Source organism: Cynocephalus volans, chromosome 8 (assembly GCF_027409185.1).
Source record: "Cynocephalus volans isolate mCynVol1 chromosome 8, mCynVol1.pri, whole genome shotgun sequence".
Lineage (NCBI taxonomy): Eukaryota > Metazoa > Chordata > Mammalia > Dermoptera > Cynocephalidae > Cynocephalus > Cynocephalus volans.
In genome coordinates, this window is record NC_084467.1 from 49,582,282 (window position 1) to 49,606,442 (window position 24,161).

General features: G+C 33.0%; 1 protein-coding gene across 4 annotated transcripts in view; it reads right to left on the reverse strand.

Moving 5' to 3' along the window:
- OMA1 (OMA1 zinc metallopeptidase) overlaps positions 1-24,161 on the reverse strand; it is a 61,887-nt gene that overhangs the window by 23,201 nt on the left and 14,525 nt on the right. For 3 of the 4 annotated variants that reach the window (XM_063105225.1, XM_063105226.1, XM_063105228.1), the window contains 3 exons: positions 23,809-23,937; positions 20,606-20,680; positions 37-186 (listed from right to left, as the gene is read on the reverse strand). In XM_063105225.1, coding sequence (XP_062961295.1) covers positions 37-186; positions 20,606-20,680; positions 23,809-23,937 — 354 coding nt within the window. The remainder of the gene's footprint in view (positions 1-36; positions 187-20,605; positions 20,681-23,808; positions 23,938-24,161) is intronic. The other variant, XM_063105227.1, reaches the window with a different exon arrangement.

Sequence of the window (24,161 nt, forward strand, 5' to 3'; positions counted from 1 at the left end):
AAAAATAATTTCCTGCCTTATATTGTGTTAGCTCACCTGAGGTATAAGTCCATCCAAGTGCTCAGCTCGATTTCCATGAGAAGGGTGTGTAGATAACCATTCTGGCAACTCAGTATGACCACGGAAGTTATGTGCAAATTCCATCTGCTGCCAAAATGCTGAACTGGCTCTTACGTCTACACAAGCCTAAAACCAAAATTAATAAAAGCATACAACGACCTTAGTTATGAGGATATTTTTTTAAAATTTACTTTTGTGACATTACATGTTTTAAAAACACTTTCTATCATCATTCTAAGAAGAGTAGAATACGTTCATTGCTTTAAAAAGAAACCTCAATACAGTATTTACAGAAATAAGAGAACACCCACCCTTTCTCCTCATTCCTCCCCCTACACAACATTAACAACAATCTCACTCCTCAAAGGTAATCCACTATTTTCAATATGATGGATACTAAGAACATGTATAAAGAGAAAAATCTTCCACACAAATTAAAAATGCTTTCATAAAAATAATGTTTTAAAATATAATGTTATTAAACTGCACTAAATAAATTTTACTGCTAATCCATACCAACAGAATAATTAGAAGACTTCAAATAAACACACAGAAAGAAGACAGTTATATTTTTAATGTGTACATCAATTTATTCACTTTTCCTCAATGTATGTGAGGAAGAATATATTTAAGTTAGGCAACACTTTAAAAAGTATTGGTATTTTTTTTTAAAAGTATATATATAGATCCTGTGTACAGGTATGCACAATTCCATCACATGCTCACATATATACCTACATACATATACTTGTTTATATATGAAACATTTCTAGAAAGCTATTTTAGAAACTGTTTATAGTGGCTACCCTAACAGTATAACTGGGGTATTTGAAGATGGAGAGGAAGCAGGACTTTTACTTCTGAACTACATAAAAATTTATTTTTATGATAAAAATTATTTTCAAATCTTCCATAACATGACTTAATATTTTTATAAGCCTGTTCAATTTATTCACATTTCTTAATTTACTCTTTCTACAAGAAGTGACTGAAAAACAAGTTATTATATTTTGTAACTATTTTACTTTTGATCAAAACTAAGAAAAGAATTGGGGCTGACTGCTTAGCTCACTTGGTCACACTGCAGTATTGGTAACACCAAATTCAAGGGTTCAGATCCCTGTATTGGCCAACTGCCAAAAAAAAAAAAAAAAAAAAAAAAAAACCCTAAGAAAAAAATTACATTGTATTGGCTAAAATGTGCTATGAAAAAGCCCTAAAATAGTGTGATTTTGACACCCAAAAAGGCACATATAGAACACTGCGTGCTGATATAACTAATCAAAATCCATGCTACATCATTTCTCAACAAACACCATTAAAACATTTTCAAGTGTTGTGGAAACGAAGGGAAAAAATAATCTGAAAAATCAAGTAAATTTTATTCAATATTTAAAGCAACATAATTCTTATTATAGACCTATGAGTACTCTGAGATGAAAAGAATCCAAGGTACTTTACCTGGTTGCACAGATACGAATACATGTATATACATGTATAAACAGGAATATATAAGATGAATGTATATAACATATAAATATATGATCCATGTTTATACATATATAGATACATATCTATATATGTGCAAGATATGTGTGTGCTTATATGTAAAGTATGTGTGTAACATACCTATCCACACAGATATAATTATTTGATGCTGAATTCTAAACCACCACAGACTATTTCCTTCAATAGCTGGTAATCACATTTATTATATAAATACAAGCTGAGACAGGTAAGTAAAGTATTCTTCTAAAATAATTTGTAAAAATATAAAATGACTTGAAAGAATCACAGATGAAATCGTATCATTTTAAGAAGCAGAATTTATCTAGCAGATTAAAAAAGCAAACAAAAAAGCCTCTGAAAACTGAAAAACATTTCAATAGATTTTACATTCATGGATTATAAAATTATATGAGCTTTATCTACTATACAAACCAAAAGCATACTAATCTAATTTTTTTAGCCTGAAAGTATTAATCAAGACAAGTAAAATATTTCTCTGTTCAATCTCTAAGTAACACAATTGAAGGCAACCTTTAAAGCAATATTTGATATGCGGAAATGAAAGAAGAAATTAATTATCCCAACAAACTAAAAAATGTATTCCAAACTTAAAAGTGTTAAAAAAGGATCAGAGATATCTGCTTTAATATTAAGATAAAGGTGTCAGAGTTTGTCTATACTTCCCAAACCCAGTTCAAAGACCCAGTTCAAAGTCAGATAATTTTGTTTTCAAAATGAGTGTTTTATCAATTGCAAATAGATCTACCATACGACCCAGCCATCCCACTGTTGGGAATATACCCAGAGGAATGGAAATCATCAAGTCGAAGGTATACCTGTTCCCCAATGTTCATCGCAGCACTCTTTACAATAGCCAAGAGTTGGAACCAGCCCAAATGCCCATCATCAGATGAGTGGATACGGAAAATGTGGTACATCTACACAATGGAATACTACTCAGCTATAAAAACGAATGAAATACTGCCATTTGCAACAACATGGATGGACCTTGAGAGAATTATATTAAGTGAAACAAGTCAGGCACAGAAAGAGAAATACCACATGTTCTCACTTATTGGAGGGAGCTAAACATTAATATATAAATTCACACACACACATACACACACACACACACAAATCGGGGGGGGGGAGGGAAGAAGATATAACAACCACAATTATTTGAAGTTGATACAACAAGCAAACAGAAAGGACATTGTTGGGGGGGAGGGGAGGAGGGAGAAGGGAGGGAGGTTTTGGTGATGGGGAGCATTAATCAGCTACAATGTATATCGACAAAATAAAATTAAAATAAATAAATAAATAAATAAATAAATAAAAAAATTTTCTTAACAAAAAAAAAAAAAAAAAAAAAAAATGAGTGTTTTATTTAAACTTTTCCATTTTGTGAAAAACAAGTACAGGGTGGCATCACCAACATGGTGGAATAGGAAGCCCTGAACCCTCCTGTCTCCTACGAACACACTGATTCAAGAGCAATATACAAATTCCCTTTGTGAGAAATCTTGAAACTAGCTGAGAGGCCTGTGCACTCCAAGCAAGTGTTAAATAAGCCATATGGAAGCCAATAGGAAAATTAAAGATAACCTCTCACCATAACCTGTACCCCCAATACAGTACCATATGATCAGAAGGAAACCTTAGTTCACGGCTTTTCCTTGGTGAGAGAAAGAGTTGGCCTGTGTCCAACATTCCAGCTTTTCTAGGGGCTGCCCAAGGGACTGGTTTCTGTCTCAAGTCTTAGAGCACTGATGAGACCCAGCATACTCCAGATGCCTAGGGTCTGCTATAAACAAACATGGTGGTTTGGATTAGATCAAGGTTTAAGAAGTCCCCAGAATCTCTGCTGGGCTGATTAGTGAAGGGCTTTTCCTGCACAAGGCTAGTTAGAAAAGACTGGGAGAGATGGATGCTTTTTCCTAATGCCCAAATACCAATAAAAAGACTCAAAGGAAATGAAGAAACAGAGAAATAGGTACCAAAGGAATAAGATAAGTCTTCAGAAACCAGCCTAATGAAAGAGAAAAATAGAATTTGCCTGACAAGAGAATTCAAAATAACCATCATAAGGATGCTCAATAAGGTCAGGAGAATAACGTGTGAGCAAACTGAGAATTTCAACAAAGACATAGAAAATATTAAAAAGTACCAAACAAATCCTGGAGCACACTCCTGAACAACATACTCCTGGACCGTCAATGGGTCAAAGAAGAAATCAATGGGGAAATTAGAAAATGTCTTGAGACAAACGAAAATGAAAACACAACATGTCAAAACCTATGGGATGCAGCAAAAGCAGTTCTAAGAGGGAAGTTTAAAGTGATAAATACCTATACTAAAAAAGAAGAAAAATCTCAAATAAACAATCTAACTTTATATCTCAAGGAACTAGAAAAAGAAAAACAAACCAAACCAAAAGTTAGCAAAAGGAATAATATAACAGAGACTAGAGAAGTAAAGGAACTAGAGAATAGAAAAACAGTAGGGAGAAAAATCAACAAAACTAAAAGCTGTGGTTTTGAAAAAATAAACAAAAGTGATAAACCATTAGCTACAGTAACTAAGAAAAAAAGAATCAAATAAATAAAATCAGAAATGAAAAAGGAGACATTACAACTGATACCACAGAAAAACAAAGGATCATAAGAGACTACTATAAACAATTATATGCCAACAAATTCAATAATCTAGAAGAAATGCATAAACTCCAAGAAATATACAACCTACCAAGCCTGAACCAGGAAGAAGTAGAAAAACATGAACAGGTCTATAACCAGTAAGGAGACTGAATCAATAATCAAAAACCTCCCAACAAAGAAAATCCCAGGACTAGATGGCTTTATGAGTGAATTCTACTGAACATTTAAAGAATTAGTGCCAGTCATTCTCAAACTCTTCCAAAAGAGTGAAGAGAAAACACTTTCACACTAATTTTATGAGGCCAACATTACCCAAAGCACTACAAGAAAAGAAAATTAAAGCCAATATCCCTGATGAACACAGAATCAAAAATCCTCAACAGAATGCTAGCAAACCAAATTCGACAGTGTATTAAAAGCATCATACACCATGACCAAGTGAAATGTATCCCTGAGATATGAAGATGATTCAACATACAAAAATCAATTAATGTGATACACCACATTAACAGAATAAAGGACAAAAATCACAGATCATCTCAATAAATGCAGAAAAAGTATTTGTCAAAATACAACACTTTCATAATAAAAAAAACTCTGAACTAGGAAAAGAAGGAAATTACTTCAACATACATAATAAAGGCACATATGAAAAACCAACAAGCATCACATTCAATGGTGAAAAACTGAAAGTTTTTCCTCTAAGATCATGAACAAGGCAAAAATGCCAATCACGTCACTCTGTTCAACATAGCACTGGAAATCCTATCCAGAGCAATTAGGAAAGGAAAAGAAGTAAAAGGCACCCAAATCAGAAAGGAACAAGTAAAATGATTTCTCTTTGTAGATGACATGATCTTAAATGTACAAAAAACCCTAAATACTCCACAAAAAATGTATAAGAACTAATAAACAAATTCAGTAAAGGTCAGGATACAAAATCAACATATAAAAATCAGTTACATTTTATACACTAACAATAAACTATCTGAAAATAAAACTTAAAAAAAAATCTGTGATATTGTGAAATATATCACTTTAGAATCTCAAAAGTGCTGTCTTTTGTATGTTAGTAAGTTGACTGATGGTTGGCAGCACCTAGGTAGCTTCAGGATTAGGGCTGGTCACCGGCAAGATCAAGGCAGGATTAGAAGGTTGGAACTTTCTTTTTTTTTCCACCTTCCAATCTCCAGGGAAGAAAAAGGGGTTGTGGATCACCAATGGTCAATGATTTAGTTAATCATACCTATGTAATGAAGCCTCATGAAAACCCAGAAAGACTGGTTCAAAGAGCTTCCTGACAGCTGAACATGTGGAGGTTTCTGGAGGGTGGCATGCCCAGAGAGAGCATGAAAGCTCTGCACCCCCTCTCCCATAACTCACCCTATGCATCCCTTCATCTGTATACATTGCGATATCCTTTGTAATAAACTGGTGAACTAAGTAAGTGCTTCCCTTAGTTCTGTGAGCCGCTCTGGTAAATTAATCAAACCCAAAGAGGGGGTTGTGGAAACCCCAACTTGAAGCCAGTTGGTCAGAAATTCCAGAGGCCCAGACTTAATTACTGACATCTGAAGTGAGGGCAGTCAGGGAATGAGCCCTTAACCTGTGGCATCTGATGCTATCTTCAGGTAGACAGTGTCATAACTGAACTGAATTAGAGGACACCCAGCTGGTGTACACTGCAAAATCAATTGCTTGGTATATGGGTCACATAAGTCTTCTGTATTGTGGCTAAGAGTATAAAAAAAACACTTTGGCTTATTTATTCCTATACTCTCACAACCCCATTTATAAGAACATCAAATAGAATAAAATAATAAAATTAACTAAGGAGGTGAAAGACTTGTACAGTGTAAACTATAAAAGGTTGATGAAAGAAGTTATAGACAACTAAAAATAAATGGAAGGACATCCTATGTTCATAGATTAGAAGAGTTAATATTGTTAAAATGTCCATAATACCCAAAATAATCCAGAGATTCAATGTAATCCCATCAAAATCCCAATGGCATTTTTTTATAGAAATAGAAAAACAATCCAAAAAATCATATGGAATGACAAATGACCCTGAATAGCCAAAAAAAAAAAACAAAGCTGGAGGCATCATACTTCTTGGTTTCAAAATATATTACAAAGCTATGTAATTAAAACAATATGGTACTAGCATAAAGGCAGCCATCAGACCAATGAACAGAATAGAGAGCCCCAAAATAAACCAACTCATATACAGATCTTTGACTACCGTGTATTCATTATGCCAAGAATACACAATGAGGAAAGGGTAGACTCTTCAATAAATGGTGCCGGGAAAACTTGAAGAAATGAAAAAGAATGAAATCAGGCCCTTATCTTACACCATATACAAAAATCAACTCAAAATGGATTAAAAACTTAAATGTAAGATGTGAAACTATAAAACTCCTAGGAAAAAAACATAGGGGAAACCTTCATGACATTGATCTTGGCAGTGATTTCTCATATATGAAACCAAAAGCACAGGCAACAGAAGCAAAAATAGAAGAGTAGAACTACATCTAACTAAAAATCTTCTGCACAGCAAAGGAAGCAATTAACAAAGTGAAAAGGCAACCTATAGAATGGGAGAAAATATTTGCCAGCAATATATCTGATAAGGGGGAATTCCTATAACTCAATAACAAAAAAACAAATAACCCAATTAAAAATGGGCAAAGGATTAGAATAGGCTTTTCTCTGAAAAAGATGTAGAGATAGACAACCAGTATATGAAAAAATGTTCAACATCACTAATCATCAAGGAAATGCACATTAAAAACACAATGAGATATCACCTCACACCTATTAGAATGACCATTATAAAAAAAAAAAAAAAAAAAAAGATAGGAAAGGAAGTGAAGAAATTGGAACCCTTGCACACTGTTGGCGGAAATGTAAAATGGTGCAATCTGTGAAAAACAGTATGGAGATTCCTCAAAAAACTAAAAATAGCACCACCATGATTCTGCAATCCCACTTCTGATTATTTATCCAAGAGTTGAAATCAGTATCTCAAAGAGAGAGATGCACTCCCACTTCACTGCAGCATTATTCACAATAGCCAAGATGTCGCAACAACCTAATGCTCATCAATGGATGAAGGGTTAAGAAAATGTGGTATAAGCATACAACAAAAAATTATTCAGCCTTTAAAAAGAAGAAAATCATACCATATGTGACAACATGGATGAAACTTGAGGATATTAAACCAAGTGAAACAAGCCAGTCACAAAAGGACAAATACTGTATGATTCCACTTACATAGGTATCTAAAACAGTCAAACTCGGAAGCAGAAGGTAGAACAGTGGTTGCCAGGGGCTGAGAATAGGAGAAAATGGAGTTGTTATTCAATGAATATAAAGTCTCAGTTATGCAAAACAAGTAAGTTTTAGAGATTTGCTGTACAACATTGTTCCTATAGTTAACAATACGGTATTGTATACTTAAACATTTAAGAGGGTAGATCTCATGTTAAATGTTATCACAAAAAAAGGAGAAAAAAGAAAAAAGTGACAATTATAGACCAAAATAAAAGCATTTTAAAAATAAACATTCAATTCATTACAAGCCTAACTCACTTGCCTCAATAAAAATTATGGCAAAGTAAGGAATTTGTGTTTATCAAGCATCTGGAAGGATGTTAAGAAACAAAGGATGAGAAACTTTCTACACAACCTTTCCTTCTTAAAACAAAACCAGTAACAACCACAGCTGGCCAGAGATACATAAGAAAATACGTGTAAGTGAAACATATTGGTCCTAGAATACTTTTTGAGGCAGTAAAATGGCATAATGGAAAGACTACAGGTTTTAAAACCCGAAAAATTTGGGTTCAAAATACCAGTTATTTATTTCATTTAATTAACAGTCACTTATATGACACAATGTGCCAAAAATTGTTCTAAGTGTATTACAAACATTAACTCACTATATTAACTCATTTAGTCCTCAAAACAACTTCATGAGGTAAGTACTATTACAACCTTCATTTTACAGATTTTAGATGAGGAAACCAATACCCACAGAGGTTAAGTAACTTGTTAAAGGTCACACAGTTAATAAGTGACAGAGCCACAATTTGAACCCAAGTAGTCTGGTACCACAATTTGTACCCCTGAGCGAATAATTCAGTCTCTGGGAGTCTCAGATTCATCCATAAAACTGAAATTAAAGCAGTAGCTCATCAAGAGAAAAGGTATAACTCCTGCAAAGCAGCCAGTCCAGAAACCAGAACACAGAAGACACTACTTCTATTCCTCCTTTCCCCTGGTAAGCAACTGGAGGCCTACAGTAATTGCAAAATGCTATGTTTGGTCATAAGTGATGATACCATAAATTTATTAAAAAGATCGAGTTTAAAACAGACAATAATATCAATCTGTATGAATATGCATTAAAATTAAGAGAAATATTAATTGACAAAGAATATGCTACTATTCAATTAGGAACTTAGTGGGATATGATATTCATAAAAAAGATACTACTGTACTTTTTAAAGAATTGTTCTTATAATTTGAACATTTCACAATCCAAAACAGTACCAGAGAAAAATGTATAAGTAGACCTAAACCAAGCTGAAGCCTACCTGTAACCCTACCTGTAGGCAAAATTTTATCTAGAAATACAAAAATGAAAAGCATCTCCAATTTTGCTATTTCCATTCACTAAACTCTCCAACAAAACTCTGGCCAACCATCATCCCCTCCAAAAGATAAATTCTGACATTGTAAGTTCTGAATCATTTTTTGGAATGCCATTAACACCCTACACTTGTCCCAGTAATTTTGGCATCCTCTCTTGTATTCCACAGAATGTGGTAGGTAAAATAGTCATCTGAGCTAATACTACAAAGGACTGTAGCAGAAGAGAAGTCGGACTCCTAGAGCTAGAAAAATATACTGAGGCTGTGATTTAAAAGGACCAAAACTGATATAAAAATGGTCAGTATTTTAGGAGCAATAGTGCAGAAGACCAAAATTGTTTCCAGCACGTTAATATAAGATACAAAGTTCTGTTTCAGAAATGAACGAACCTCTACCTTGGGAGGTAAAAACCATACTATCTGTGATACTGTTGTCAAGTTACTTGTCTATCTCTCGGTTTCATCTGTAAAGTGAGGATAATAATAGTACCTATACCTCACAGGATTGTTATAAAGATTAAAAGAATTAACACACATCACACACTTAGAACGGTGTCAGCACGTGAAAAAAATGTTATTTATTATCATTATTATGACTTTTGCCATTATCCTCATCGGTTTTATCAGCACTACCATCTTCATTGTCATCATCTACCAGGAAACTAGCTAATTTCAGTCCCACACACTTTCATAGGTTCATTGTTTTCCAATACTGCTAATGGCATCACTTGTTAAAGCTCTCTTTATTCTGTAACCCATTTCTCTAAACAACATTTTTACAGTCAATAATTTAAAACTGCTCTTTTCCAACTGAATGTGACATAGACTCAAGATAGCTTCAGCTAAACCATTCTAGTATTTGCCAATACCACTCACTAAGAAAGAAAACAGAAAACTTAATTTATCAAAAATACTTTACGTGCTCCCAAACAAAGGAGAAATGGGAAACATTATTTTGTGGTCCATTTAATTTTAAAGTTTTTACCCAAGATTTTTTGCATTTTTTGATTGCCAGCATGTCAGTTCATCAATCAATACAATAAAGTTTTAAATAAATTTTTATGTATGTATTTTTTCTCTTAGGTAAAGTTTTATTGTAAGTCTCAACACTCAGAGCTCAAATCATAGCAACTAAAATTTAATGAATACATATGCCTATCTCATTTCTCTGCATGATAAAATTAGGTTCACAATAAGATATTAGGCATAATATATGGATTACAAAAGTTACTTTATAACACACCTATTAAATGAAATGTTCTCCTCATTTACTGTTTTCTCTTTCTTAAATGAATCACTGAGCAAAGAACCTAACACAGTAATCCAAATAAAACACAAAGAGAATGGGTTCTCCATGATGAAGGCTCAGAATACTAACCTGGAAAACAAGAGCCAGGTGTCTTGCTACTAACTAGGTGTATGTTATTAGATAAATCACTTTACCTCTTCAGACTCTAGTTTCCTTATCTGCAAAAGGAGAACGTGGGTAAATTAGCTACAATTTCCCTTCTTGCTCCAAAAATCTATAATTCTCTAATCTGTTTTACATAAAGTTTAGAATTTTAAATATTCTCTTATTTCTGTGATGAAACTAGGTTTTGCTTATTACATAATTCCCTCACTAGATGGTGCTATGGGCACAGTTATCTCAAGTTACTTGACAAAACCAGCAAGCCCTGTATCTCAAAAGGGGCACTTAAGAGGCTTTGGGGGCTGGACAATTCCTCCCTGTAAGGGCTTTACAAGCCACTGTAGGATATTCATCATCCCTGGTCACTGCCCATTAAACACCAGGAATTCCCCCCTCCTCTTCTCAATCACTATAACAATCAAAAACAATGGTACACAACGTCCTCCTAGGAAGCTGCCTCCAGTTTAGAACCACCAAAAGAAAATTAGTTTTCTTTTTCAAACTTAAAAAACAAATGCTCAAAAATAAAAACTAAATGGTTGTTTGTAAAATTTAAAAAAACAAAAGTTATTTCTGTAAATGACTGTAGTGTCAAAATTTCTTTACAGTGACAAATATCAAATACTTAGCCATCTTTTCATCAGCTTATAACTAGACAACTAGTTATTTTATGCTTAATTCACACCTCGATGCTACCAGTTTTTACTAACTATTAATCATTCTGATAGTTTAATAATGATAAATACCTTCAAAATGAAAAATTAAAACTCCTATAAAAATGTAAATATGCAAAATAAAGTTACTCATAGTCTAAAGCAGTGCAGAAGTAGAGAGACCCTGTGGGAAGGTAGGCTGCCTACATTAAAAGAGGCCTCAAGAGTAACTTCATTTTAGTGAATTTTCTATATTCTGTTTGGTCTTGATGTTGAAAGCTCATAAATCCAATGGCACAGCACATGACCAACAGATCCATCTCTCAGGAGCAGGTCCCATTAACCAAGTTAACAAGATTAACATAAAATCAGAATGCCAACTTCTTAATTTACAGTGATAACCACAGCTGTCAAAACTACTAAATGCAGTGTCCTCAGGTCAGCACATTCTCTTTTAGGAATGTCACAAAGAAAGCCAGGCTACAATCAGAAGGCTGCCTAGTAAGAAGAGAATTAGAAAAAGGAGAGTTATGTTATGTGATCTGAAAATTAAATGGCAAGAAGTTAAGAGAGTCTGACTCATTGATGTCCAAAAAAAGGATACAAGCCACAAATAAGAATGAAATCCAGGATGCCCAAAATAACACTTTGAGGTAGCTACTATCATTATCCCCATTCTTCAGACTAGAAAACAGACTTGAAGAAGTTAAGTAATCTGTCTACAGTCATGTGGACAAGACAAGATTAAGGTATAAAATCCTTAAAATTGCTAAGATAGAAGTCCCTGCCTACCTTTCAGTTTTATGTCTCACCACACGTGCTCTTGAACTCTGTCTACATTTTAGTTACATTAAATTTTCAATTCCTGGATAGACCATTGTTTCTCTTGACTTTGAACATGCTGTTTGCCATGTCAAAAACTACCCCATCCACACCTTCTCTAGGATAATTATTATTTATCTTTCAGATCTCCACTTTAAATAGTTCTTTCTCAGTCTAATCCCTAGACTAATTTTCCTGATCCCTAGACAAAGTTACATCTCTCTGCTATATTCTCTCATGAGATGTTTCCTGTATGTTTCTATCATAGTATTTCAAACTTTATTAAAATTATTTATTGATTATCTCTGTCTCTTACTTAAATTCTGACCTCCATGAAGGTATTATGTATCCCTACAACATGGCAGATAGTAGGCACACAGTAAATAAATGTTCAGTTAGTAGATAAAAATCAATATAATAGATCACAGAAGGGTCTGCAGATCTATCTTCTGGTTGTATAAACACATATTTTCAGCCCAGAAACTGAAAAGTCTAGAGGTAAATTCTGGCCAATGTCCATTTAAATCTTATCTTGAGAAAGTGACTATCCTGGCTTACTGGACATGCTTCTTATTTGTGACACAGTGGAGAATGGAATGGAGGGAAGTATGAATAGAGTCAATGGCTATAATGAGGTTGGTGTAGACGTTCAGGCAAAAGATGCTAGTATTGGAGATGGAAACATATTGAGATATATTTTATAGATAGAACTGCCAGGACTTAGTGAAAGATTAGACGTAAATAATAAAAAAGAGGGAAGAACTAAGGAGGACTCCAGCTTTTTTCCAAAAGCAACTGAATAGAAGGTGGTATATTTATTGGAGGAAAGAAAGAGTAGAAGAGAAATAGGTGTGAGGGGAAATTACAGATGTAATATTGAAAATTTTAAGCTTGAGATAATGGTGAAATAGAGAAGAGGAAATAACAGGCAGACACTGAGTGTAAAAGATTAAAAGACTGGAGGTCTAAGGATGTTAATTGTATTAACTTTATGAGATAGGTCCAATTATTGTTCTTATCCTACAGATGAGGAAAATTGAGGCACAAAAAGGATAAATAACTTGCTCAACGTTAAACAGCAAACTTGGGCAGTCTAGTTACAGAGCTCACACATTATCAGTTGATTGATACCCCCACATTACATGGACCCCAGAAAGGTTTAGTATTTGATATAAAAGAAGGGCTGAGGCAGAAGGTTCATAACAGAGAATAAAACTCTCCACAATGAATAGGAAAAACTCATCTCCTTCTTCCCTCCCAAGCCCCAAACAATTACAATCAGTGTTACAGGATTCATCAGCAAATACACTTGAACAGCCGCAAAGACAAGGCCTATGTATATATTCCATGTGAAGGATAGAGAAAGAGCTAGCTTACTGTCCTATAATCTTACTATGAAGCTCACTATTCCAACCTATGCAGACATAGCTTCCAATAAATTTCTCGGTGTCTTCTTATAAAATATGGACAATTATAAATCAAAAATTTGAGGACTTATACCTCCAGCCATGAAGTAAGTGCTCACCAGACACAGGGTGAATCCCCTTTGATGTAAGAAAATATCATTCAGAGACAACAGAACTGTTTATATGAAATACTCAGCATTCAATCAAAAGTAAGCAACCATATCAAAAAACAAAACCAAAGGCAAAAACAGGCAACATGGATAGAGTAGTGTTCTAACACCAAGGTCAAGGATTTGGATGCCTATACCAGCCAGCCACCAAACAACAACAACAACAACAACAACAACAACAAAACAGTCAACAGAAATAGATGTAGAGAAAATCCAGATATTAGAGTTAACAAACATAAATGCTTACACAAAATTATGATTTACATAGTCAAAAATTATGAACAAAGAAACATACGACAAAATGGAGAATTTCACCAGGAACTGATCTGTAAAACAGAATCAAATGAAAATTCTAGAAAGGAAAAACAATAACTGAAATTTAAAATTCAAAGCTGAGTTTAATGCAGAATTAACATAGCTGAAAATAAGTTTAGTGAACTGCAAGACAAGTAGTGGAAAACATACATGTTGAAACATGAACAGACAAGGATGAAAAATACAAAAATAAAAAATAACATGAGAGACATATGAAGATCTAACATATATGTAATCTCAATCCCAGATGCGGAGAAAAGAAAAAATGGAGCAAGAACAGTATGTTAAAAGATAATGGCTGAGAATTTTCCACAGTGATGAAAAATATCAAGCCACAGAAAGCATAATAAATACAAAGAAAACCACACACAGATACGTCACACTCAAACTACAGAAAAGCAAAGACAAATAGAAAATTCTAGCAGCTATGGAAAAAAGGTCTATTGTCTGCAAATGAAAACAGAAAGACTGACAGCCAACATCTCAAGAGAAACTATATGTTAGAAAACACTGGAATGTGATCGCTAACAAACTGAAAGAAAATAACTGCCAATTTAAAATTTTATGCCCAGCAAAAATATTCTTTAGAAGAATGTGAAGCTTCGAGTAGTGGAAAAAAAGGAAAGTGGTGATGTGAACTCTCTGGCAGATAAAAATTACAAAAACATGACTAAAAATAGTAACAACAACTATTTAAAAGACATTGCAAAGTGTACAAAAATAGAATTCAGAAGAGAGTTTAACACTGAAAAACTTTAGAAGAGATAAGACCTAAAAATTTGTGTCTTTCTGGCCTGAAGGTATTGCCCATCTTTCATGGACAAAGCTGTAAGAAATGGTAGTGGAAAACAATACCCTCACCAGCTAAAGTTCCAGAAAACATAGTTCAGGGACAGAAAAGCAGTGAGAAATCTAAAGTAAGAAATTCCAACAGTGAGAGAACAAGAAAAGGAGTGAGAAACTCTGCATAAACTCTGCCCAAATCCCTGACTAGCATCTAACATGAGGAGGGGAAATGCAAGGGGGGGTTGGTGGTAAGGTTGTAGAAAAGCAGGCAGCAGCCAGAGAAAAATCTACTCTTAAAAGATAGACTATGAGGGCCATATCTGTGAATCTGCTACTTTAAAGGAAAAAAAAAAAAAAAACCTCAGTGAAGCCTTACGGGCTTGAAGTTTCAGTGGACAAACCCTGAAGCCAGCAGCACAGTTGAAAATTAAGAGAAAATCCTTAAAAGCAAGGAAACAACTTGGAGGGTAAGCTCCATCAATCCTTGATGACTGCCAAATATACCACTGTAAAGTTCCAATATTTTACCAGAAATTATTCAATATTAACCTCAAGTAGATGTGGATAAGTTAAAGATGTATACTGTATTGTAATCCTGAGAGAAACCATTAAAAAATAACGCTAAAAGCTATAGTTAGAAAGCCAATGAAGGAAATAATATGGAATAATAAAAAAAATTTTAGTAACTTAAAAGAAGGCAAAAAAGGAAGAACAGAGGAACAAAAAAGTAGGTAAGACAAATAAAAAACAAATAGCATACTGGCAGATCTAAATACAACCATATTAATAATTATATTAAATATAAATTGACTATGCACTTCAAACTATAGGCAGAGATTGTCAAACTTAATAAAAAAGCAAGAATCTAGTATACGCTGTCTATGAGATGTATTTTAAATACAAAAACTCAAATAGCATGAAAATAAATGGATAGAAAAAGATATACCAAGTGGACAGTAACACATAAGAAAGCCGGAGTAGTTATATTAATGTCAAACAAAATAGACCTCAAGACAAAGAGTATTACTAGAGGCAAGGAGGGATACTTCACAATGATCAATCAATTCAATAAGAGGATAAAATAATCCTAAATATGAATGCACCTAATAAAGAGCTTTAAAATACATCAAGCAAAAACTAACAGAACTGAAAGGAAAAACAAACAAATCTATGATTATAATTAAAGATTTCAAAACTTCTCTCTCAATAACAAGTAAACAAGTAGAAAAAATCAGAAGGATATAGATCTGAATGACACTGTAAATCACCTTAACCTAATTGATATTTATAGAATATATACTCAACTACAGAATACATATTTTTTTCAAATAATGGCATGTTCACCAATAGGCCAAATGATGCACCATAAAACAAGTCTCAATAGATTATAAAAGAATGAAAATCTTACAGAATATGTTCTCTGACTGCAAAGGAATTAAATTAGAAATAAACAATAAAACATTTATACAAATCCCAAATATCTGGATATTAAATGAATCATTTCCGAACAACTCATAAATAAAAGAAACAATCACACAAAAAATTAGAAAGCATTTTAACTTAACAGATTAAAAAAATACAACATATCAAAATTTGTAGGATGTAAGTAAAGTAATGGAGAGTAGGAAATTGACTTTAACTGCTTATATCAAAAAACAAGAAAGTCTGAAACCAATGATCTATGCCCCACTTTAGAAACTAAAAAGGAAGAGTAAATTAAATGTAGAAAAATCAGACTTGATAAAAATTTTAAACTTTTGTTCTTCAAAATTAGCTGTTAAAAAAATAAAAATACAAACCCCAGAATGAGAGAAAAATAAATGCAATACATATACTGATAAAGGACTTGTATCCAGCATGTACATAAAAACTCTTACAAATGAAGATAAAACAAACCAATTTAAAAATGGGCAAAATATCTGAACAGACAATTCACAAAGATACATGAATGGCCAATCCAAACCTGAAAATATGCTCCACACCATTAGTCAACAAGAAATGTAAACTAAACACATAAATGGACTAAATATACCCCCAAAAGGACAAAGATTAAAAAAACAAAAACAAAACGCACTAACCCAAAGAAAGCTGAGAGCTGAGATAGCAGTACTAATAAAGGAAGAAGTGGACATTAGGCAAGAAGAGTTACCAGAGATAAAGAGGGATTTTATACTGATAAAAGGATCAATCCACCAGGAGGATCTAACAATATTAGATATGTATGCTAAAAATAGTTTGAAGATATACAAAGCGAAAATTGATAAAACTAACAGAAGAAAAAGAAAAATCTAAAACCATAATGGAAGATTAACAAAACTCTCTCAATAACTGAAAAAAAATTCAGGAAGGACACAGAAGATCCAAAACAACAAAATTAACAAACTTGAGAAAACTGACATCTGTAGAACCTTGCACCCACAATGGCAGAATCCACTCTCAAGTGCACACCATTTTAACAAACTTGATCACGTGCTGAGCCATAAAGCAAGACCCAACAATTTTCAAAGGTTTCTAACCATTCAGTATATTACCCAATCAGAGGGTAATTAATCTAGAAATCAAAAATAAAAGATAACTATAAAATCATCAAATGTTCAAAAACTAAGCAATGCACTTCTAAATAACCAAGTCAAAGAAGAAATCACAATGAAAAAGAGAATATATTTTAAACTGAAGCTCTTCATATCAGCCAGCTGCAAAAGAAAAGATAAATTGAAGAAAAATAGATAAACTGAAGACAAATATACAATATCAATACTTGCAACATGACAAGTAAAAATGTTCTTAGATGAAAATGTACAGGTTGAAATGTATATAATTAGAAAAGAAAAAGGGCTTAAAATCAATGATGTAGACATCCATCCTAAGAAGTTAGGAAAAAGGACAGCATATGAAACCCAAAGGAAATAAGTAAAAAGAAATAATAAAGACAAGCACAATAACTGACATAATAGGAAACAAACATAACAGAGAAAAGAAGCAAAGCCAAAGATATTTTTTGAAAAGATTAATAAAAGTTATAAAAATCTAGCAAAAATCACCAATATTAGGAACAGAGGAGACATTAAAAAGATATATATATGTATAATGCAGGTATCCTTCAGACATTAAAAATATAATAAGAGTATATTAAAAGAACTTTATGCCAATAATTTTAAAAATTTAAACCAAATACTTAGAAAAATAAAACTACAAAAACTGTCACAAGAAATAGAAAAATACGAATAGTTCTATATCTATTAAAGAGAATGAATCCATAATTAAAGATAATCTCACAAAGAAATCTGTAGGCCCATATAGCTTTATCCATGAATTCTCCAAGCACTTAAAAAATAAATATCGCTAATCTTACACAACCTCTTCCTGAGGAAAAAATATATATATTTTATGAAGCCATCATAACATTGTTACCAAAACCTGACAGGACATTATAAGAAAAGAAAATTCCAGGCCACAATCTCCTATGAACATAGATACAAACATTCTAAATTAAACATTAACAAACCAATTCCAGCAATATATTAAAAGATAATATAATTAATGAAATTGGGTTTATTTCCAAAACTAAAAATTTGACAATAAAAAATCAATGTAATTTGCCACATTAACAGATTAAAAGAGGAAAATTATATAATCATCTCAATAGATGCAGAAAATGCATTTTACAAAATTTAATACTCATTATTCTTAAAAATCTCTTAGGATATTAGAAATAGAAGGGAAACTCTTTCATCTGATCAAAGTATCTATAAAAAAGCTTACAACAAACATCATAATTAATGGCAAAATACTGAATGCTAAGGTCAGGAAGAAACAAAGTTGCCCACCATCAACTTTAAACTGAAGTTTCTGGCTACTGCAATAAGACAAAAAAAGAAAGTACACAGATTAGAAAGGAAGAAATACAGTTTGCTGGATACATAGTCATGTAGAAAAATCAACCATATTTCTATATGAAAGCAATTTATTTTTAAAATGACACTGTTTATCATAACATAAAAAAAGCAAACAGCAATATATCTAACAAAAGGTATGTAATTCCTACAAACAGAAACGTGAAAACATCATTAAGAAAAATTAAAGAATATCTAAATAAATATACAAATATTTATTATGGAAATATTATGGAAAGAATCAGTATTGTAGACACTAGTCAACTGTCCCCAAATTGATATATAAATGCAATGTAATTCCAATTAAAATCCCAGGCATGTTTTTGTATGGGTATGTAATTTAATAAGCTGATTCTAAAATTTAAAAGGAAATTCAAAGGTCCAAGAATATAGCTAACTCAATTTTATACAACATTATTGGAGGACAGAAGCTATCAGATATCAACACCTATCACAAAGCTACAGCAACTGTATGGTATTGACTGAAAGATAAACAACAGGCCAATGGAATAGAATAGTGAGTCAGAAACAGACCCCCATATAGAGTCCCACCTTTATGACAAAGACGCACTGAAGTGAGATGAAGAAAAGATGACTCTTCAATAAATGGTGCTGAGTCTATTAGTTACCCATACAGAAAAAAATTATCTTGACATCTTCCTCATATTATATATATAACTAATAAAACAATAGTTTCTTGGAAATAAAACAGGAATAATTTATTGAGATAGATGAAGATTTCTTAATAAGAACACAGAATTCACTTAACATAAAGGGAAAATCTGACAGACTGTCATACATTAAAATTAGAAAACTCTTGAAACAGCCAATCTGTGGCCCCTTACTTGGAAACCTCTTAATACATAGTCTGATCATTCACTTAATCCTACTTATTAACATCCAAAAAACTGCTTTTGCTTTTGTGAATGAGTAATATAAAATTAATTTATAATTTATAAAATTAAATCCATAAAATCAATGAAAGATTCAAATAATAGTGATTTTTAATAAATTTAATACTAGAAACTCAACAAAGGATCAAATAAAATTTGAATTTATTATGTGAAGTGGCATTGTTTTCACACATATTTTTATTTTAAATTTTTATTTATTATTAGCACCTTCATTCTTACAATTTGTGATATTTCTTTATGCCCTTTGCCCTACCTAACACTTCCCAAACCCCCTCCCTACTCTCCCCCCATCTCCCTTAGGTTTGTTCTCTCCTTCTGAAAGTTCAACATATTGTTGTGGTCTTTTCTTTCTCTCTTTCCTTCATTTCTTCTTTCTTCCCTCCTTACCTCCCTTCCTTCCTTCCCAGCAGCCAGTTATGAGTGAGAACATGTGGTATTTCTCTTTCTTTGTCTGGCTTATTTTACTTAACATAATTTTCTCCAGACTCATCCATGTTGATGCAAATGGTAGAATTTCATTATTTTTTATGGCTGAGTAATATTCCATTGTGTATATATACCACATTTTCCTTATCCAGTCGTCTATCAATGGACACTTAGGTTGATTCCATATTTTAGCTATTGTAAATAGAGCTGCAATGTTTTCTCATTTTTAAAAACGCAGTTTTATTCCTAACCTTAAATTCTACTAATACTACTCAGTTATCACAGGTGATTAAAATAGCAGCCAGGTGTGAAGTGCCCTATTAAGTAGACAGGAACAAAACCAACTTAAATAAATGTAAAGGCACAGAGCTCCTCACTGTTGTTAACAAAAGAAAAGTCATCTACTGTGACAAAAATAACCTGAATGGTCTGGCCAGTTAGCTCACTTGGGAAAGTGTGGTGCTGGTAACACCAAGGTCAGGAGTTCAGATCCCTGTACCAGCCAGCTGCCAAAAAACCAAAAACAAAACAAACAAGCAAATAACCTGAATGCATTACATAGCCATGTTTTTAAATTTCAATTAATATATTTCAAGTCTGTAATCAAAAAGCTTATACATGCAAAAATTCTTTCCAATAATGGATTAAGACTTCTTTTATATAACCTGATAATTACTATAATCTTATGTATTTTAATGAATAATACAGCCTCATATACAGAAGGTAGTTAAATGAGTATCTTTAATTATGCATTCTTTCAAGGTCCATAATCTTCTCATTTCTACAGATTAATGGAAACTGCATAAAGGGTTAATGCAGTCCAACTCTAATTCTCTGCCTATGCCTAAGAGTATTTAAGACAACACACATTTATCTTTTACTATGTGAAGGATACTGTATTCCCAACTACTAACCACTTTACCTTTGCAGCAAGCAGTAGTCCAATTTTGTCAGCTTCAGCCTCCAATGTTCTATTGTATGGCCTATCAAACATATACTAAGAAAAAATAGTACAGAATAGCTCCATTTAGGCAATTTATTTCATGACAAAAGCAGTAACAAAATTTGATTTTTCTAAATTAATTTCATGAAGTATCTAGGATAAAATTTTACACTCTATGATTAACATTTAAAGAACACCATCGTATAAAAACATAAATACAGCCTTTATTTCCTTCCTTAGAGATTCATACTTCAGGGCTGGCCAGTTAGCTCAGTTGGTTAGAGCATGGTGTTATAGCAACAAGGTCAACAAGGGTTCAGATCCCCACACTAGCCAGCTGCCGAAAAAAAAAAAAGACCGTTGTTGATTAATATTTTAAAAATATGAAGAGAACAGAAAAAGTCATGCCTACAAATTTCTGGATAGTATCGTAAGTAGTTTACTTCTGTTTCTCCAATTATAATGATGCAGTTTTCAAAGAAATTGAAAAAACATAGGTATATAATAGCCAGTGACACTAACAGAAGATTTATTTCAGTAAGAAAATTAACCATATAGCAGAATGTTCTTTCTTTGATAAATTACCTTAATTTCCTGTTTCTTTTCTAAGTATTGATTAGTTAGGAAAATGAAATTTTCTTCTAACTTAAATTTTAAAAAAAGATATAACTTTAATTTTCCTAATTACTTGTATTTATGCGAATGCTTTCCAGTTAAATTCTAATTTTCAGTAAGTACTAAAACTTTGTAGGAGATGGATCAATAGGCAGGACTTTTGAGAAAAGACCAACTAATTGGGGAAGCGATTTTTCAAAGGTAGTTACATATCTGTGAAGGATAGAAATAATATAATCAATCTGATTCACAGTATGTGACCATTCGATTTGATTTTCTTCCTTCTCCATCACATCCGTTTTAGGTTGATGAACCATATCATATAGTGTCTTCACCCTCTGTGAGTAATCCGTATGTACCCAATCTAGTCTACTGATAGTATACTGATGAGAAACATCAGCTATAAAGGGGGTAAATTTGGGTTCAAGTCCAAATGCTGACACTTATTAACTGTTCACTCTGAACCAACTGTTTAACCCCTCTACACCCAGTAGCATCATATGTAAAATGGAGTTAGTAACAGTGCCAACCTCCTAGAATTGCAGAGAGGATTAAATGAACAAATAATAATAGCTCATATGTACTGAGTCCTCACATGGTGCCAGGTATTGTGCTAAATGCTTTAAATCAGTGGTTCTCAACCTGGTGTGATTTTGTTGCCCAGGGACATTTGTAAATGTTTCAAGATGTTTGTGATTGGCACAACCTGGGGTAAGAAGAACTACTAGCATTTATTTTAGTAGGGAGAAGTCAGATATGCTACTACACATCCTACAATGCACAGGACAATTCCCCACAACAAAGAATTATCCATTCCAAAATGTCAATAGTGCTGAAATTGAGAAATCCTGCCTTAAATGTATCATTCAATCATCACAACAAACGAATGAATGGCAAATGAATGTCAGCAATTCCCATTCCCTAATGACTTCACTATCAGTGCTCCCCTCTGATCTCCAATCACAGTGAGCAAGGCTTTCTAGAGAAAAAAGTACCTCCTTGTCACCAAAATTATTGACGGGCCTTGAATTAGGGAAAAAGAATTCAAACAGGGGTCATCCTTACTTTATTTTCAGTTCAATTACTGAATTGAAGAATTACACTGAAGTGGCAGGATTCATCAAATATTTTAAGAGAAAAACAGCTACAAGTTATCTTTCTTATGACCATACCTTCTGATTCCATTAATGGAAAAAGCAATCTATAGATAGATGGGGAAAAACTACATTAACTCCTTTGACTTCCCAGCCAGTCAGTGACAGAAACAAAATTCAACATATGAGGTTCTATAACATAAGTGTTAGGTTCTGCGAGGTGGAGAAAAGAGAGAGACCTGAGCCAGGCGCCATTTCAGCCAAAAAGCTTTACTCCATTAACACGGAGGGGAGACTGAGCCAGATCAGTTCCCCCAAACCAAGGAAAGCAGGAGGTTTATAAGACTTTTAGGGAGGGTTCTGACAGAGTAATGGGCAATTTTGAAATCAGTGGTATGCAAGGTGACACAGCCCTTGTGGTCCAATGTAACATCTGGGTGGTTAGGTCATAGGCTTCTGAAGCATTCCTTCCAGCCCAGCTCAATTGCCTTAAGCTGGCCATGAGGCCTAATAGTAAGCAATAACCATTCTTTTTCTGTTTAAGAACCTTTACTTCTATATAAATGAAACCAAATGCTATGGTAATACCGAATAACATACTTAGTTATTCAATCTCAAAAGCAATTTGTCTCAAAGAATTTTGCACATTAGATTTAAACAGCACCCAGATGGCACTCTAATGGGTGCTCCACAAATCATTAAATAAACAAATAGCAGATTGTTCCTAAATAACCAGAACTCCCAGGACAAATATGTGAAGAAAGATATAAAATAAAATAATTAATCATGGTTAACAAAGTAGTTTTGAAGACTAAAAGACGTACTTTCAGGAGTGCAGTATTCTGAACAAAATGAGGGACTCAAATATTTGAAATTATTATTATTATACACAAGCACTAAAAACAAAAGTTAATAAATATCTATGTAGTATGACTGTTCTTTCAATATTTTTGAGGCAACATTAGTTTAACCTGAGGTGACAAGGAGGGGAAGGTGGTAAAGCAGCTTCATCCAACTCAGTATCCACTAAAGTTTAAAGGTTTTAAGAGTTCCTCATTAAAATGCAAATATTTGGGGGAGGGAAAGTCATTTAGTTAAAGCACCATAGTAAAAAAAAAGGGTAAGTTTTCTCTCTGTAAAACTAATAACTATGGAAAAACATTGTATTAGCCAAAAGTTGCCAAGCCTTTCTAACCCATCCCTATCCATCATTTGGGAGACGTAGCATTCCTTAATTATAATGCCCATATATAAGAATACAAGGGTATTTCACAAAATTCAAGGAAAGATTTATATTATCTTTTTTAACTCTATTTTTCCATTAACTTTTTGAAGTACCCTCATATCTCCTAAAAATTAGTACCCATATTTCATGATAAAATGTGAAAACATCTCTGGTATTTGTTGCTTTACAGTAATATTAAAATCTTCAGCATAGGCAATTATAAATTCAAGTTATTGTCTCAGACTTACCTCCTGCAATTTAGACTGTATCCACTGGCCCAAAAGTGCCAAACTATCTCGAGGACAAAGGGCCCAAATCATTGTGAGAAAAATCATACCAAGAAAATCCAAGAAATGAACCATGCTAGCCTTTTCTGCCTGAGAATAATCAAAATAATAAAAATCACACTTAATAAATTGAGACAATATATACTTACATTTTCTAGTTAATCACATTAAATAACGTATTATTTAATATGTAATAACATTAAATAATTACATGTGTTTAACTGACTGTCACCAACTAAAATGGAAAGCACTCTTCTGTGTGCTCATCCTTTCCCTGTTTTTCCCCTTCCCTTGTTTACATACTTAACCCATTC